Genomic DNA, 20,425 nt, shown 5'->3' on the forward strand with positions numbered 1-20,425 from the left:
CACTAAGATGTTCTCATAGACAAAAGATGACGTTTTTATTATATCTATACTTAAAACAAAAAGCATTATGTTCAGGCGAATTCAAATTACAGAGGGGTTATGGATTAAAATTATAGAAAATATATTAACCAGAGACCTACTACCTTAAACACATAAACTCTTAATATTAACTTATCATAGAGGCTATTGCATTAAAAGTCTAATTCGCATAAAAAAATGGCATCTGTTGAAGAGGGCTACATTGATAATTCTATAAAGAAAAAAATGGAAATTATCTCAGCGATCAAAATCATTTTCTTCAGGTTCATTTGATACAAACAATCATCCTGCAGAATTGAAGCTACTAGTGACCAAAACCTTGGACAAAACTTCATGTCAACTGAAAATCCACCAAATATAACTGTGAATGCAAAAGACACAGCAATTGTAACCATCAAAGTACTCACTGACTGTACGATTCACAATTAATATGTTAGACGTATGTTAGTTTTTTGTTTCCTTGAGTTACTCATTTAATTAGACACCATATAGCTCTTCTGTTTAATAAAACAACATTTATTTAAAATACTCGTTTCAAATTTACAATAATTGATCATATACACAAGAAAAAATACACAATCACAGCTGAAATTTGAGGTTGTGTTCAAAGCTTTCAACTGCCTATCTACTATCTACAAAGTATCTATTTCTGTCAAAATAATTTCAAATTATGCGTATCTTACTGAAGTTCAATACGACACCCAACTGCGTATCGTACTTACTACGTGCAAAATATAAAAAAGATATTTAATGAAATGAAATTTTTGGGCAAACATTGTGCGAGTATGTTTTATTGAAAAAATAAGTGTGGCAAATTTAACACCAAAATTTACTCTTTTTAATATATACTCCGGGCTTTCGAATAATTATGCATTCATCATTGGGGACTGAAATTATGGTCAAGTACAATATAGAAAAATATATAACTGTATAACTATGCTAAGCAATTTAATGGTTGGTGTTCTGTCTTTAATTTTAGTAGATACGCATTTAAATGTCAAATTTTGTGTTTAAGCTTAATATTATGTTGTTTAAAGATTCCTGAACGATTAGGAGTAACTGATTTATGTATAGTAAAGGTGTGTGAATAAGTAAGATAGTATGAGTTCTCATAAAAAAGATTAGAAATTTCAAAGACTAATATTTTCATCTGTTTGATTAAATCGATTTTAGTGTAAAACAGTAAATTTTCATGTATGTCGAAAGAAGAACATTCTTTCCAATTTTTAATAGAATAATATCAAGAATATAGGAAAAATACGCATACGCCAGGAATAAGAGAACAACAACAGTTAAATTATCTGTAGTAGGTTAGTACACATGTTTTTAAATAATTAAAAAGTATGTAGATGATATTATTTTATCCCTTTTATCGAATTTCAATAATTCGAAATTTTTGTTTGCAGTTTTTTAAAGGAGAAAACAACTACTTTCCTGGCTAATACCAAGACGAATATTGAATTACATCTCCTCTGAAGAAGGTGATGTTCATTAACCTTTGTGTCCCTAATAGATCGAAGTGGTAAGGAGAGTGTTGTAAAACTAGTTTGGTAGTTCTTGCGTTTCTTCAGAGCGGCGTACCAACCTCTTGGAGCCTCTAATCCGAACTGAAGACAACACTAGCAAGGACTGCTGTTTGGTTCCTGTAGTTAAACACCTCACTCAAAAGCAGCAGTAGAGCATTTTAAAACTTATAAAATATACAATTTATTATATTATACAAATTTATACAATATAACTATTGTATAAATACCTTTTATGTGTACACCGTATCTTTTTTCACCGATCAGCTGTTGTTGTGCTCCAATTTAGACTATAATTCTATGATATAATTTGTTTATTGCCGCGAATAATTACATTAGTTATTCTATTATGTACAAATATAGTATATTTGATTTGTTTAGTGAATGAACTAGTTTATTTCCAATGTTCACCCAAAAATAAACAGGTTTAAATTTCTATACTGTTAAATTCCTCAAGGTACATTAAAAAGAATGAATTCTTTCATCACTGCTGAAAACGATTATTTGATTATTGAGATGATATCAATTTTGATGTTGTATTTTCCGCTATTTGAATAAAAATATCAAAAATCAAACACGTTTAATAAACAAAGTCAAGTTCTAAAACCGTACAAGCCATCACCTTTTTTATTTGTCAGTTCTAATCAAATTTATTTCATAAAAAACTACCAATGAAAATACATTCCTAACAACGATTATTAAAACTTTGCATGCCAATAGTCTATGTCAGCGAGATCAATGTTACAAAGTTTCTATTAATTTGTTCAAAACTATGATTTTAGACAAGTACAGTTTTTGAACCCACCTATACAATTATACAATAACAAATATAAAATTTAATTCACCTGAATATCAGCCAAAGTAATTAAAAAGTGTTCAAAAGATTATTAATATCCTTCATATCCAATTATCATTAAATAATGTATAATTACAAAACCAATATTATAAACGAATACAAATCAAGAAAAAAATAATAAACATATAGCCTCACCTTGAACAGTTTTAAATAAAAATATGAATCTCATTTTAAAAACACAACAGCTGAAGATTATCAAAAAGAGAAAATAGAAAAGAAATGAAAAGCTCGAGTCAAATCAGTTGATTAAATTTCCTCTTTATAATTTGTATTTCATAGAGTTGAAATAGTAGTGATTTTAGGTCTTTTATAATTCGTAATAAATCATTTTAATAAATAATTATATTAGAATATTTCACTATACTTAAATATAAATCACCAAAAAAATAAATAATTGACATGCTGTTTACATAGGACAGAGATCTCAATATTTACAAAATAGATTACGAATTCATCAATATGATAAAAAAATAAGACCGCATCAACAAACTAAGAAATATCAGAACAAAAGCATACATTTAATTACAAAAAATCGGAAATTATTAAAATAGAGTCCAATTAATAAAAGAGAGAACTGCTAAAAATAGTTCACATGCATAGGAATGAGAAAGATGTCAATGATAATAAAGACCTAAACAATTTGAGTAAAATTTATAAATTTCAACGCAATCATGAATAATTTAATAAAGGACTGCCGTAGGTGAAAACTTCAACTTGATGTAACAGTTAAAAGCTCATAACTATGAAAAATAATCTAGGTTCGTGGGTTGAAATGCGTTTGAAATTTGAAATTCATCGACATTACAGCTCCAACCTCCTAGGATTCAAGTAAATCGTAAATTTCGTAAGCGTTCTAATGCCATTTTATTATTTTCAGTGTAAATGTTACATGTTGTTGTTTGTAACTTAATATCATGGTTATAAACTATTTTATATATGAGACAACGGCGAAGAAATTCCATCAGACACAGTTTTTTCAAGAACTACATCCAAATCATCTAATGGTAATAGAATTTGCCAGAGAAAAGTTAGTAGACCTTTCTTTCGTAGAAATGAGTTTTCTTCATACATCTCTGATGTGACTTTACACTTTGACATTGGTATTAACATTCTATGTAGTAGATGTTCTCTGTAAATAATAGTAACATAATGTATTAAAAAATAAGTTACTTTCTTGCTTTGCATATAGTTAATTCATAATTAGAATGTACTTGAATTTCTGAAGAGTAAAGTAACATGAGTATAACCAGAAATGTGTGACTGCAGCACTACTAAAATATTATTTCGCCTTTGCATTTCCACGAGCATGCTTGTACAAATGCGGGGTCTAGTATCAAAATGTACAATCTCCATTTTTGTTATTTTGTAGAACATTGTAGAACTAACACCATAATATAATATTGCATTAACTAAAACATGATAAATAAACGAGGAAATTTCATTCAATTCCTTAGCATGTTCATTTTCTGTCCAACAAGAACTCGTGACTGTTTAAGGATTGAGTTACTTATGCGGGTGTTTATGCAAAACTGTGCAGCAGTACAAATACATAGTGTATACTTCATGATTGGTTTATGTAACAGTTAGGAAAAACTCACAATCAAATCAATTTTTGTACTCGTTTCTTTGTAAGTAGTGTATCTATGTTCGAACATTATTTTATTCTCTTAGATAAGTTGAGTATACATTTGTACGTAATGTGCTCAAGCCTATAAAATCCAATTCTCATAATAGATTGTTTTAATATTACCAGATTATTTACAATATTTCACATAATGATTCTTTGTTTCAGTATATCGAGAGAAAAGTTACTACTAGATCTAGAGATATCAAGTGCAACGTTTCACTTTTTCCATCGTATTTTTGGACCAAATTTAGAATCATTTATTTTGTCGTCACTATCTGAATGGATTTTTCAAGTTTGAATGATTATAAACATTTATGGATGTAACTTTTCATGAGTTTCTTTTTCTTTCTTATTGATCAACAATAACAGAATTTTTATCTCATTATTCTGGTATTATTTCTATCCTCCAAGCTTTCCTCTACATTCAAATCTCCAAGATGTTTCAACATTACTGAGATTTATCTCATAGTCAATATTAATATGCAATATCACTCCCTCTTTTTCTTATTCAAGACGAGCTGTCACCATCGAAAATGTATAAAAACAAAAGGCGTTAATTGCAATTTAATGAATAAACAACAGTGTATATACTTTTTCATATACATACCTAACACTAAGACAAATAAACTGTTGAAATTTACCATCCTTCCCCAAAGTTTTACTGGTTTGGTTAATTTCTTCAATTAAATGACAGTAGCATCTCCAAACTGCAACTGTTTCTTGGTGATTTTTTTCTAGACTGTGCGTTCGATTACCTGATACTTCTTGTAATAATTCTAATTCAAATTGTTCTTTGACTCTCACTAAAACGTACAATAAGAAAATGTACTTAACAGTAATAACTTCATATTTTTTCAAAATATATTTTGATAAAGACTAAAGAAGTCGAAATGCAAATTTTCATGTCTTTGAAAAATTATAAAAGAAATTAATTTTAAATCAGAAGAGAGGTAAAATCCAGAACATTTAGAAGCAGAAATTACAATGTTTTTAGTTGGAAAAAATTAGCAACACAGTCCAAAAGCGAGCGGAATGTTAAGTTTTTAAATCAATAAGTTATAACTCATATTAATACATACCAAAATAGTCCCATAAATAATGTTTTCCCATAAAAAGCCTTGCAGATTTGAAACCTAACAAGAAAACCTTTTCTAAACATGAAACTAGCCCATTATCACTACAAATTAGTGCTGTCAAGGTTGTATGACGTTCTGATGTTCTTCTGTGGTGCCATTTTATTATTTTATTAACACAATCACCTATAATCGATAAATATATTATAAATAATATTAAATAAAGATATTTTTGAATATTTAATTCAGGAATATTGCTAATTTCGGATTTTTTCAGTTTTCTAAATTTATTATTTTTTATTGCTCATTTATATACCATTGGTAGAACTAGAATTTTATGGTAAAATAGGTGTACCTAACATATGCTGAATTTGTGACGATTTCATTTCTGTCCTTGGAGCAATCGCAGGTGATCTTGATCTAGGTGTGGAACGCCCTAAGCTACCCATACTGGATTTTACTGTTATATCTTCAAGTTCTTCTTTTTTGGACATCAAACTACCAACCAATAGCCTTTCTGTTGAACCATCATCTACTCCTCTTCCCAACCAACGACCACATGGAAACCTAAAAGATTAATTGCCATTTTTATAAGCTCCAAATGGAAATGCATTTCATTTTTTCCCACTATTTAAAATTATTATTGTATCAGTCTGCATAAAATTCTTATGTTTAAACTGGATTTTGGAAACACTTACTTGTATGTGTGCCCAGAAATATCATTCCTAACAATAATGTAATCAATCATCCATTTAGCATATAACCCAGAATTATCATGTCCAATTCTAAATGTTGTAAGAACTCCCAAATTTTTGTGCTACAAATATTAAACACCCAAACATTATAAAATTCAACAATGAATAGTCAATTATGAAATCAAAAATACTCTTACTTTGATTTTAAAGTTTAGTGTAGCTCTAGGAATTACTATACGAGTTGTTTCTGATAGTGTACCAGACAGAACCATCCAGACATTTGCTGAAGATGTTGCTCCTTTTTTATTTGGTACTATTACAATACGGTATGGTATCACTGAAACAGAAAGATCTTCCCAATATTTTTGTTGCTAAATCGTCCCGGTCTCTTATCATTAGTTTTTTAAAAACTAGTTAAAAATTCAAAGTTTGAATTTAATTAGGTTTTTATCAAAATAGAACATTGCAAAAATAAATATTGAAAAATTGATAACAAAAATAACCTGTTGATAAATATATACACAAAATAAAATCAAATTGGATCACAAATATAACCGAATTCCCAATTGATTGAATCAAGTTTTATTCTTAGGTCCCAATTCTTCACAAAATAATCCTACCTCCAAAGAATTACCTGTGGCAAATATCTTATGAATATTTGAATAACGAAACTAAAAATAAGATCTATAAACAATTCAGAAATAAAACAGAAACTGAACATCAAAATATAAAACATTTTTCCATACCATATTTACAAGGACTTTCCCAACAACTATCGAATCATTTCAATAAATATATTATTCATAGTCATAAAGGACATAATACGTTATTCAAATATTTCACTAAACTAAAACTAAAACACCAAAAAACAAAAGAAGTAATATTATATATCAAGTGCCTTGTACTTATTTTGACGCTGTCTACATAGGGCAGACATCTCAGTATTTATAAAAACCCACATTCTATTTTGAAAATTCCGAAATTTTTGAAACGAAATCAAATACAAAGAAAAGAGGACTTTTAGAAATTGTTCCCATACATAGGAACGAGAAAGCTGTCAATGATGAAAATATTTAAACAATTTGATTGAAATTTTTAATTCTATTATAATTATAATTCAACTATGAATAATTTAATTGATCACTGTTACATACTTTTATCGTATTACAACTGAGAACGAGTACTTCTTGTGGTTATTTTCATTTTGATATTCACATTGTAGGTTATATATTGATTAATATAATTACGCAAATTGTTGAGTAATTTGTTTATAAAGACCAAAATAAGTCAAAATTTTCATTTTTTTTGCCACAGAATTACCTTCATAATTTACGTTTTTAGTATGTCAACATTCGAAAGTTTAATTTGCTGTTCCTTATGTGTGATGTAATCCGATTGATGAGTGACTTTTAGATTGATCAATGTAGTTTTTGTCACAATTCAATTAGATTTTACTAATAATAGAATGGATTATAGCGTGCTGTTTATTAACAATTCTTATATTATGTTATCTAAACAATTCCGAAAAATTTAGTAATTGATTTTATACCAGAGGCATAAATAGGAATGGCTGTAAATATCATTATGCCAGGTAAATTATACGAAGTTTGTAGAAAATATCTTTCATTGCGACCACCTCATGCCACATCAAACTCTTCATTTTTATATTACCGCATAAAAAGATTGGTTGGCTGCTATGGGCGAACAATTTGATATGTTTCTAAAACTGATAATTTCTATCTTTACACAGGTCATTCATTTTGTAGTTATAGTAGTAGTGTAGTAAATAACAAGATTGTTAATTCAAATATAATTAGTGATAATGCATCTGCTAACATAAAATGAATTCAAACAAATATTTCTTACCAGTTGTTACATAGGTGCATGTGAAACAGAAGTAATCAACGGCATTTAAAGAGAGCAAATGATAAAGAAATTGTTCACGTTCTTCTTCAGAACGTACAAATGCTTGTCGTTTGTAAAGTGCTCTAAGTAGTGTCTGATCGGAAAGCAATGTGCGTAAATGTTTTGACAGTTGTTTCTTCTCTAATGCTAGTCGTACCCATACACGGGCCATTCCTATAGCTGTCTTAACGTCTGTCATGGATTGAATATTCCTAAAAATTTACGAAATATTAAAAAATACATTAAACGAATAAAATATTAAGTAAGTTAAATGACCATGGTATTGTTTTCAAGTAAACTTTAACTATGCGTAGTTTTTAGTCTTACAAATAAAATTTTTTGTCGTTTAAAAAGAGTTCATCTTTACATCCTCCAAATAGAAGAGGAAAGATAATTCAAGCAATATGCAAATACACTTATAGGCAATTGTCTATCGACTTTAACAGACTAAGACCATAGCTTGGTAAAATAAACGAGCTTAAGATACCAAAATGTATTTTTGTTGGTGTAATGGTAATTATGTTTTAGTTGCTTACAATCATAATCAAGAACTCAAAGTATTCAGTAATAGAAGGAGACAATATTTTATTCAATATATGGGAGATTTAAAATTCTATAAGATGGACAACGCGAGAGCAGATCTGCAAGGTAATGGGGGGAAACCCGAATTTCTTATAATCTTATTTTATTATGTAATGATAATTTCAACTTACCCTATGTCGAACAATATAGAAGATGGCAACTCGGGTAATTCTGATCTTAATTTGGAATCTTCGAATTGCCCTGTCCAATTTTCTAAATTAGTAGTCAACTCAAATTCGCCATTATCTTTTTTAGGTATATATTGATATTTTTCTTGATAGGCAAGTAAATGAGACCATAGCGCCGATTTATTCCTCTTTTTTTGTAGGCCATGGGACCACACTCTTTCGAGAAAGTCGCATAACGATGTTATTAAAGTGGTTTCTTCAATGGCTCCGAAACTGTCTGTCACATTACTACTAGATAAGGTCACTCCTTCAGACCCTAATTTGGCAAGTAACATTCTTTTTGTTTTCACTTTACAGTCCTAATAATTGTTATATAGTTACCATATTTATATGCTAGTACTTAAATTGGAACGCAGTCCTCGCTAACTAGTGAATGATATGAATGAATATAAATGTTTTAGTTATGGGAGTACGGCAAATCAAACATTAAAGTACTCTTTTTAATATATATTCCTAGCTTTCGAATAACTAAGTATTCATCTTTAGAGAATCAATTAAACAACGGTAAAATACAATTTTCATAAAATTTTAAAATCTGAACATTAATCTTTTGCAATGACTTACTTTGTTAAAAAAATCTAGCAATTCATCCTCAAATTGAACAAAAATCAACTTTAAGATTATATATTTAACACACATGTTATATACATGGTTTGAATTTTTATTTACTCCTCCACTTATATTGTAGCTTCTTTGATGATGGAAAGAACACTTCCCGAAAGCTTGGATTTTTATTTTAATTTTCCAAAATTTGCTGCAAGCTCCAATATATTGGTTTTTGTTCTAGTCAGCAAAGAGTATCCGCCTATATATATATATATATATATATATATATATATATATATATATATATATATATATATAATAAATAACTTACTTTTAGAAGCTTATCAACAAAACTCCAATTTTTATGTGCTATAACAGCTGGTGACATATCCTGACTGTTGGAACTTTTTGAATGTCTTTCATTAGGCCCTTCAGGTGGTTTTGAAAAACTCAATCCTGTTTTAAAAGTACCAGCTCTTGGAATGCTTCCCTTATTGAGTACTGGTGTTTTATTCAATATATCCTTATCTAAAATTAGATTGAGAAAAACAATCAATATCAAACAAATTGAAAATGGTGAAAGATGGATGAGACTTCTAGGCAATAAAATCATTACTCAACCTTTACATTGCTGTAAAGATTCGATCTCCTGAAAATAAGAACAAGAATCTAAGTAAAACTCGCTTGAAAATTTTACATTTATCTACCCTCCGATGTTCTACAAAAATAGATGATCTGACTGCTTTCTGTGATATTTTCTGCAGATCATGAATTAATCAAATCTTTTTTGTTCAGTACCACTATCTTGAACTATATTTAAAATTTTGAACAACACGAAAAATTACTCCCAAAGATTTTCAAACAACTGTCAACTAAATTTATATTGAAATACTCTTATAGTAAAAATCTTTATGCTTCCAAATCATCTTGATTTTAGGCCCCTTCTGATTTAAAAGTAGTTTTTATATAATTTTTCAGACAGATAAAAATTGGACGTTTCGACCTATTGCGATTTAGATACCTAAATAAAAATCATTACGTCAGTTAAATACCTCAATAATGAATTTTGATCTACGGAGGTTCAATTCTTTCGTTCAATTAATCAATATTTCTAGCATACGTGATTTTGAATATTGACTTCGGAATCCCATAAATTTCAAGTTTTTACATGAATTAATACAATTTAAAGCCACCGCAAATCTTAATTAATTATTTACCAGACGTTGAATACATACATAAGTATTCGAAAGCTCGGAATATATATTAAAAAGAGTACACTGGTGTTTGATTTGCCACACTCCCATAACTTAAACGTTCATAAACTAGTTAGCAAAGACTGCGTTCCAATTTAAGTACTAGTGTATAAATATATGTCGGAATATATATAAAAGTTGGTCTATTTTGGTGTTTCACTGCTACGTTCCCAATAAGAAAACGCTTATACTCCAGCTGGCAAAGACTGTGCCAAAATTAAATACCAATGTGTGCCTTCCGAGCTTTCAAATACTTATGTAGATCATATCAAAATATTATAAAAGTATAACAATAATAAAAATCACTACAGTAATTAGTTAAGACTTGCGGTGTTTTAAATTTTGTAATATGTTTTTAAAAACACTAGGTTCATCAATTCCGAAATTCAATATTCAAATTGACGCTTGATATTAATCATTTTGATTCTGATTAATTTAGAAATTTTTATTGGTTCAATTATTACACGTAAATGTAACTAATACACTCCTTTGTGGATAACCACTATTACATTTTGTCCAGTCAAAGTTTCATTTTTCAATTAAGTAAAATATTACTAAACAAAAATATGTAATACATAAACTTATTACCTAAAATAGGAAATTGTCGACCATTAATAACCCTGCAATTCATAATTTCTCTTGGTAATGGAGATTCAAAATCGGGACATGCCAATCTTCTATCAATCAGCTTCTGAGTATCATGAACACTGATGCATGGCTCATAACATAAAGATCGCATATGATTCTCTCGATCGTACCTATTTTTTAATAATTTTATTCTATTATCGAATATCAATAGATTACTGTCACATTCACCCCATATTGACAATATTTTGTTATCAATTAAAGTAGCAAACATCTGAGACTCTAGAAATCTCCACAAAAACATTCGATCTTGTTCAGGCTGATCAGATAAAAACGAAGCTTTATCAAAATTTTGCATCGAATCTCTATTGTTAAACCAGTCTTCTTTGTCCTGAAAATAAATATTTAAAAATAATCAAATCTTCAAAAGTCCTGATACCCTTTGTAAATAGAATATTTTATATATATATATATATATATATAAAATTAAAGCAAAAATTTGTTTGTATAACTTCATCAGTAAATATAAATCAGTTTCAAAGTTTATGTAGGAAGCCGAATACCTAATCTGATTATCCAGTTTGAGTGAGCAAGAATAGTATTTTGATAAATTTCATTTTTTGTAGCCCTGTATATCGACAGATGATTCACTAATTCTTTGAATAATTTGATTTGATATTTCAAACTAGTGTAGGTTTTTTATTATAAGAAATCCTTTTTTTAACCAATATTTTTCAAGATTTAATATATATTCAAAAGCAGATGAGTATCCAGATTAATTTATCTTTCATCATTATATAAAATGAATTATGTGATTACCTGATTGGGAAATATCACAAAATTTTCATATGATTGAAATATATGCACGAATCTATTCAAAAATATCTCTCTTATGGCATTATTAAATTTGAGATCTTCACTATAGGAATCTGAAGGATGATTTGCTTTGGGTTCTAAAGTCACTCCCGTTCTCCGCACAATATCGGCAATTCGTTGAAGAGCTTCTGACCTAGCAGATCCAGGGGGAGAGGGTGGTCGTTCAGTTTCGAGAGTATCATGTATAGACAATTTTCTTAGATTGTGCGGTCGGCTTGGTAATGTGCTACTTCTCGAAATAATGTCCTAAAAATATATGAAATATTATTATACACAGTGTGATCTAAAACCTGCCAAACTTTCTAGTTTCATTTAATAATAAATGGTTGATAGCTGTGGGAAGGTATATTTTTCGTTCAAATAACAAAATTATGCATGTTATAACAAGGACGGTTTTTCAGTTGCTGGACAAAACCAAATATTCATTTTGTTAAGAACAAAAAATTGTAAGTGTACAAAGCTTATGATGATGATCGCACGATCAACGAAATGCAGAACATCAAAACTTAGTTGATGGAAACAATAGAGAAAATGTGGATATATATTCGCTGTTAGAATAAAAATACAACAATTAAGATCTTATTGTACAATCTACACCATTTTAACCAAAAACTATTTAAAAGGATGATCACGGTTCATAACCACATTTATATATGTAGTACGTAAAAAATAACAAAAGTTATTAACTGATTTTAACCAATCAGAAAATAGGGAATTGTAATCAACGATTTGTTTACAAAAATAACTATTCAATGGATTCAGAATGCTTAAACTAAATATCATATAAATCGCACCTCCGCTAAAATAGTGTCATAACTCACAAAATTAGAAAATCTCTTGATAGAAAACTTGAAAATCTCATCTTAAATCATGTCATGTAAATAGTTACCATTGCAGTAACTTTGTCAGTTTTTGAGTTATCATCCGAAACGTGAAAAATAAAACATTTAAAGAAACAATAGTTGATAAAAGAAACAAATTACATTTAATGCTACATGTCTATTTAAATCTTGATTGCTTTGGAAATTATGTTTTTTGATAAATAATAGTTTAGTCACATTGTGAATTCCTACATACTATCTGTATCATTATTTATGTATAGTGTATATATAAAATGCCAAAAAGAATATGTAGGAGAGAAAAAAATTGAAATAATGCATCTTTTAGGAGACAATAATATAAGTGTCAGTTTGTAGAATATTCAGCGCAAGACAAGCGGATCGTCCTAGCTGTGGTTTGAAAGACACATTTAGAGAAAATATTTAATGAAACTGCTTCGACATCACACCAACTATTCCTATGTAAAGGAGAAACAGAAATAAATTATTTTAAAAAAGAATCTTATACCAACCAGTTTATGAAATACCAGAATAAATAGAGTGTTCAAAGAGAAACCAATGTTCCAAAACTAACAAGATTCTTATTATGTATCTAATTATTTCCAAACAATTTAATATAGTGTATTGCATTATTATTCGTAATTCTGGAATTTCTGGAACCTTTATTCTTACAAAATACACTGATTACACTACCACTACACTCACCATTAAACTGAGGCACATATCAATAACCAAGTTAACATAATAAATATTTTACCTAGGGGATACTGCTTATAGTAATATTTATGGTAGAAATAAAGCACTTTTAAGATAAGCGGAAGAAGTTTTTTTTATAATTTCTAGAAATTATTCCTTCACAACTGCATTAAGAGATTCATGTTTATTGTAAATGGTGAGTGAGATAAAGATTATAGAATATTTTTGGACCCACGGTGTGTTTCAAAAAAAGATCCGGACACATGTTAGATCGCAAAAAAATATTAGGTCTATAATGGTCTAAGCACTGATGCGAAATTAGAAACTGGGCTTAAAAAATACCAGAATTAGTTTGTTTATAGCAATTATGTTAAAAACATAAGTATGTTTCCCATTAAATGATAGTAATTAACTGGGTATATAACATTGCAAAACTATTTTTCGAAAAACGGTTGAGTACTTAGTTTTATTTCGGTTAAAACTTACCTGAGTATTCCTAGTATATTCAGTGTTAGGAATGTGAACACTATATTTGTCCAAAACGGATAAAATTTCAGCAGTAAAAGGTTCTAAATGTGGAAAAGCTGCCATCTCTTCTGGTAATTGTACTTTACATTTATCTATATCTACATAACATAGATTAGCTTCTGAGGCCACCTTTATATTTTCTGATGTTGCATAGAGTCCTTAAAAATAATAAAATTAGTTATCCATTATGTTTATACAATATTTTTGTAATACCAACTACCCGACGAACAATAGTAATAATATTCATTTGCTATTTGAAATGCCTAGAAACACTTTCACTTATGTTTCTTACACAGTCACGATTTTGTCAAATTCTAATGAGCCACTGACTTGGTACCGAGGAGGAAGAGGTTCGACAAAATCATTACATTAAAGTCGTTATTCTAAGTACTAACTAAATCACAATATAAATTAACACTTTAATTTATTAAAATGCCACCGGTGTACTGACTGACTTAACAATAAAATAAAAAGAAATTTTGCCCATGCGAGTCTAGTCTGTTGTTTATGTTACGCTCACAGAAGAAATACAAATATTTTAACGGCCTGGGGATTCCCCGTCTCGCGCGCAAAGTTGTTTAACTTTCATAGTGTTGCCAGACGATCCTGGATAATGTCCATAAAGTACTACTCACTCACCTAACTCGCGCAAGTGTGTGAAAATAAATAACTAAATTTTAAATAATTAAAAACTTTTGCGAGACAGATTCAAGTTATTTTCTAACTTCGAAATGGAAATTCAAGAAGGACGATCTCAATCATATTAATATTCATAAAATTAACAGTTTTTTGGGTGTAGGACAAAGACTATTATACCAGCAAAGGCAGAGGGGAACACAAATCAGGCTATAACACTCAAATTTACAAATATGTGTTGAATAAATATTTGGTAGTTATTAGGATTTTAGAATTAAAATGTCAAAATTAGAATTTTTTAAAGATATATTTGAGAAAATAATGCCCAAAAAAGCGGAACTGAATAGAAGAAAAAATAAAGAAAAGTATTTTCTAGAAGTAAAATAAAGATAAAGTGATCAATTATCTAATCAACCAATTATAATTATTTACTTCTAGTGACAGATCAAATTTGTATACTCACCCATCAAATAAGGGACAGGAGCGTCCAAAAAGTGATGCAATGATGCAGGCATTATTGGCACATACACATGAGGCCAATTAAATGGAAATAACAAAGACATAACGCTTTCAGCAACAACCATCAATTTTTGAGGATCTAAAACAAGAATCAACATATTCATTGTATTGTATGTGATTTTATTCATTTTTATAGTTACATTTTTCTTAATTATTAATTAATAATTAAAAATTATGATCATGTTTGCCAAATAGTTACAAATACACTGTTTAACAATATTAGTGGAAAACATTTATCGTGTTATTATACAAACCTGTACTCCGTAATAGAACCTGGTACTCTAGTAAGAGACAAGTGAACAGCTGCACAATAATATCAACTCCTAGCCATAAAAACATCAGTCTTAAAGGATAATCATGATGGGGAAGTTCATACGGGGGTAGAGTATTTTGTATTATGACATTTGATAGAGGTAAATGAGGATCTGCAGGTGGCAAGTGAACCAACAAACTTTTACCAGGCGCTGGTAACTGAACCTGAAACAGATTATTTAAATCAACATTAAATATACAAAAATTATTCGAGGTGATATTTTTTTGTCTATTGCAAATAAAATACAGAAAAAGGTAACACATTTTTTGCTTCAAGTATTATTCTAGCTTTCCGACATTACAAATTTTGTGCTGCATTCCTTAAATAGCAGTGTACCCAAAATATAACCGATTACCCAATAAAGTCTGAGCAATATATCTTCATTCATTTGCTTTAAAGAATAATAAAGCAGTTCTTCAAATCATATGTCAGACAAATGTCTCAAATTCTGAATACAATATTTACTACTACCATTACATATTCATAATTACACTCTCTGGCATGCGTTTTGATAAACAAATTATTGTCTTAAGAGACCTGATATCAATATATATTGGTATATTCTGTTGTAAGTCAATGATAGATTACGAAAAGGTAAACTTTCTAATTTATAGATCTTTTTATCAAAGCACTTCTGAACAATAATGGTATTAAGATATATTTAACACTATTTGCGTTCAGCTAATTCATGATGATTAATTTTAACTTTTTCAAACTTACAAATATAAAATAAAAATAATATCAAAATAGAAATCAGTTTTAACAAGTAAAATTAATTTTTCCTTAGTTATTAAAACACAAAAATATGTACCAGCCATCTATCAAATTGTTTGTAGTTGTTCATATAGTAAAACTTTACAAAATATCTGCCCTATGTAAACGGCATCACAATCAGTATAAGGTACTTGATATATATTACTTCTTTTGTTTTTTTGGTGTTTTAGATTTTAGTTTAGAGAAATATTTGGATAATGTATTATGTCTTTTATGACTCATACTAATATAATATATATTTGAATAATTCAATAGCCCTTGTACGGTAAGGAAAAATGTTTTATGTTTTGATATTTAATTTCTGTTTTTCAATTGATTATAGAATATATTTATAAATATATTTATCCTTGAATATGTTGTTTATCATTTATTAAAATGACATTTTTATAAAAATAATTTTAGCAAAAGTTTTATTTTATATTTTTCGCTTTCATATAACAATTTTTAATTATAAATCTTTTGATAAAAATGAAATGGTCAGAAGCGATAAACTAAAATCTAAATTAAAAAAAATAAAAATCAACCTAAGAGCTTAAGAAGTTTTAATAGAAAATATATTTATTTTCTTCAAGCTTTGAATTGAATATTTTTTTGACTAAAACTACTTGAGTTCTTAGGTTGATTTTTATTTGGATTTTATTAAGTAAATATTATTATTCACGACAAAATGAATACTCACTTCATATAACAAATTGAATACATAACTTTCCAAACTGAGACTATTTGTCATATTAGAATGTTTAGGAACACACCTAAAAATAAACAACAATAAATTAAATAATACAATCAATTTTGAAATAAGCATACCTATATAAATTTTCCAAAAATACCCTCATGGCATAAACATAGCCACACTGACTGATTATACCAATACTTTTTGACACATACAACTTGTCTTTACAGATATCATAATAGGTTAAAGCTGCACCACTCGGATTATGACTCAGTTTAAAATATCTAGGTAAAGATTTTGACTGTGGTACTTTACTTTGAGGTGTTTGCATAGTATGTTCTTTTAGTCCACTTGACAATTCAGTGATATACATAGCCTAAAAATAATATATTTAAGATATATTAAAAATGATCATGCAACTAATGTCACTATCATGCTACCACATATTTTTCAACTTGACTTTTTTTGGTTTTTATCAATTTTTTGTTTTTCATTATTTAATAGTATCCTTTCCTAATTTCAATAGTATAAATAGTATAACAATGATAGTTTCTTATGATCTACACGTATGCAAAGAAAAAATCATGTGATACATATTATAGTTTAAATTTAATAGTGAAATTGAGTAAAACTATTATACTGCTAAATAGTGTATCATTTTGCAATACAAACTAATTCAATACCTTTGATAGATATTTATAATTTTGATTCTAATAACCAAATAATAATCAGGATTTTCGACAGTGTCTTTGGAAACCACCACATTCGCTGAACAACTAAATTTCAAATTTGTTAATCCCATTCTTCACTGCACAGATTCAAACCATGGGTTTATTTTAAAATAATAACTGTTCAAGAACTTAACCCTGGTGCACTCCAGAAATTGCATAAATTTTTATGAAGCTGATATAAAAAAATGGAAAATGAATCATTTAAGCTAATGTTGAATAGCTTAATGAGAAGAATATTGTAATCCAAGTAATCACAGACACTGGAAAAATATGTATAGATGATATCAACCTGACTAACATTACATAAGTATACTGCCTTATATTCCATTCAGCACATTAACTTCGAGAGTACAGATCTACCAGTAAAAAGTTTTGTGTACCAAAATAGATACTTTTTAGTTAATTTACCTAAATATATGGAACATATGTTTGAATATCTTATATAAATTCCAATAACATCTATTTTATTTTATTGTACAAATCCTCAAAACCAACACTTACCTGCAATGTATGCATTGCTTCTCTGATATCTCGATTTTGTACTTCTTCATAAAATATTAGACTGAATCCATAATATCTTTTCCCATCTTCTCTTGTTATAACATAGGAATGAAAATTTGGAGCTTGAGTTACTGAATGCTTTTGAGTACGAAATTTGAGTCCAGCTGGCAAAGAAAACTGGAAAGCATTTTGATTTCTTGTTAAAACAATTACGAGAAAGAATTATTTTAAAGTAACCAAATATTGATCTGTACATTTATAGACTTAATTTACTTATGGAAGTAGTTTTTGGAAGCAAGCAATACTTTCATAACAAATTTAAAAGTTTTCAAGATACACTGATTTACATCATTTCTGAAGCATTTTAAAATATCAAACAATTTCATCTGAAGCCCTTTAGATCTCGCTGGTTCAATAACATTTCAAGTTGATAAAACCCTGATCTATACAATATTGTATATTAAACTTTGAGGAACATACAGAAATTATTGATAAGAATAAAATATGTAGCTTAACAAATCAGAAACTTGTAACTTGCCATTCAGATTATTAGGTTTTTCTTCAAACATTTTGAATATTCCTTTGTTCCCGTTTTTCGGCACAGTAGTTACTTCTGATTTATTTATTCTAAAATCCGAGATTTTGAAGAAATTAATTTGTTATCGACCTCCCACTCCATTAGAATAAGTCAATAAAACTCCAGTTTCAGTGCTTAAACTTCCTATATCTATCTACACTCTAAAAGTCTTAAAATCAAAGTAAATTTAGTAAAATTTGTGGTGATATTATCCTTTATATACTCTGGAAAGTTTTTCTTATATCTTTTTAATATTGCTTTTTATATAGTGCTCACAACATTCCAGTTATCTTTATTAATTTCCTTTTATTATATACAAATATTCTATTTTTATTTGAATGCTTATTTTCTATTTAATTAGGAAACAAAACAAATAGAACAGATTCTTGTTTAGTTATATTTTTAAAAAAATATAAATCTTTAGTAATTTCCAACCATTCTCTTCCTTGTTTTTTTGTAGTTCTGCAGGACACAATGAATTACACCAAGGACCAAACTGGTACACCACCATCTCATTAAATTCCAACAACTGGGAATTCAGTTGAGGGCTGCAACCATCCCAGCTTTCTATAGATAAATCCCAATGTTTTCTTTGGAATATAAAAATCTAAGTTGTTTTTAATTTATAACTGTATTTATTTATTGTGCTCTTTTGGATATGCAGTTAATGCAAATTTATTATTTTTTTTAAATAAATTCATTTATTGTTGAAACTTTTTTTTATTGTTCACAGCAATAAATATTAATATGGGGGATCGTGACTAGAAATAATTAATTTATTTGGCATCTAGTTTAATAGTAATTGTTCACCCCTGTAAGTACCATTTATTTATATACTTTAACTAAGACCGATTATCACTTGAGAAAGTCTTTAGCCGGTGAAGTAAGGTTACCAACTATAATATTGTCTTCAGATCAATTAAATTTTGCACATATTTTTGATATTTAATTCAAATAAAGATCTTAAAATGTCCACAATAATAGGTCTAAACAAAACAAACCTTGAATTTTAGATATTATAGGAAACATATCACAGAAATATGAAATAATTATGAAAAATAAAATTCCTCAAAATTAGCTAAGTTGAAAAAAAAATTTTTTTTTGTATGGGAATTTGATTTACTAAGAGAATATTCTAATTCTGATATTTCTCAGAATTCTCGTAGTTTCGACATTATATTATTTACTTCATGATTAAATTGATGTAAAAAATCATATAAAATGTGAATACTTGAGGAAATTGTTAAAACTCTAAACAATTAAACAATACAATTGTTTATTTGTACTATACAGCAATAAATACTTCTTCAATTTAGTATTGTTCCAACTTACCATACAAACAGCTGATTCATCAAAAGGATTTGATGAAACATTGTTGGGATAGTGTGCCAAAACTTTTCCTTTGTATGATCGTTCCAATGGAGAGACATGTAGATTATCCTCTGAAATATTCTATGACAAATAAACCTTTATTAAACTTAATTACTTACCTGCGTATTTGTCTGATTCTAGTCCAGAATTATAGTCAAGTCCACATATTACAAAGTAGTCAATCAGTTTGCTCATTTCGCAAAAATAATATGAAAAATTCTCGGGGACTTTAACACAAATTATATTTCATTGAAACAGACAGGATACTTAAATATAAATTTCATTGTTAATGTATTTATTGATCTTGAAAATTTAATTCGTCTTTACTATTAACAATTGCTCTAATTTCATAATTTTAATTATCATCACAAAATACAAGCATCCTTTCTCTTACACTTTCAATTCAAATTGTCAAAAAACTCCCCTCCATTATATTAAAAGTGTATAGATACAGATTATGTTTCTCTCATTTTAACTTCTAGAAATTGTATCTATTTATCTTTGTTCTGCGTTTATGTC

General features: G+C 28.2%; 1 protein-coding gene across 1 annotated transcript; it reads right to left on the reverse strand.

Moving 5' to 3' along the window:
• Nucleotides 1–534: 534 nt before the first annotated feature.
• Nucleotides 535–20,331, reverse strand: LOC130898178 (DENN domain-containing protein 5B). The gene is made up of 19 exons (XM_057807265.1): nucleotides 20,026–20,331; nucleotides 19,868–19,977; nucleotides 17,959–18,135; nucleotides 16,861–17,102; nucleotides 16,733–16,805; nucleotides 15,221–15,443; nucleotides 14,911–15,045; nucleotides 13,770–13,969; nucleotides 11,692–11,994; nucleotides 10,876–11,263; nucleotides 9,366–9,562; nucleotides 8,432–8,787; nucleotides 7,680–7,930; nucleotides 6,011–6,150; nucleotides 5,817–5,935; nucleotides 5,474–5,685; nucleotides 5,125–5,304; nucleotides 4,653–4,848; nucleotides 535–3,547 (listed from the first exon to the last, which is right to left on the reverse strand). Exons 1-19 carry the CDS (start codon nucleotides 20,099–20,101, stop codon nucleotides 3,349–3,351), a joined length of 3,777 nt encoding a protein of 1,258 aa, XP_057663248.1. The 5' UTR covers nucleotides 20,102–20,331; the 3' UTR covers nucleotides 535–3,348.
• Nucleotides 20,332–20,425: the final 94 nt, after the last annotated feature.

Source organism: Diorhabda carinulata, chromosome 9 (genome assembly GCF_026250575.1).
Source record: "Diorhabda carinulata isolate Delta chromosome 9, icDioCari1.1, whole genome shotgun sequence".
NCBI classification, from domain to species: Eukaryota; Metazoa; Arthropoda; class Insecta; order Coleoptera; family Chrysomelidae; genus Diorhabda; species Diorhabda carinulata.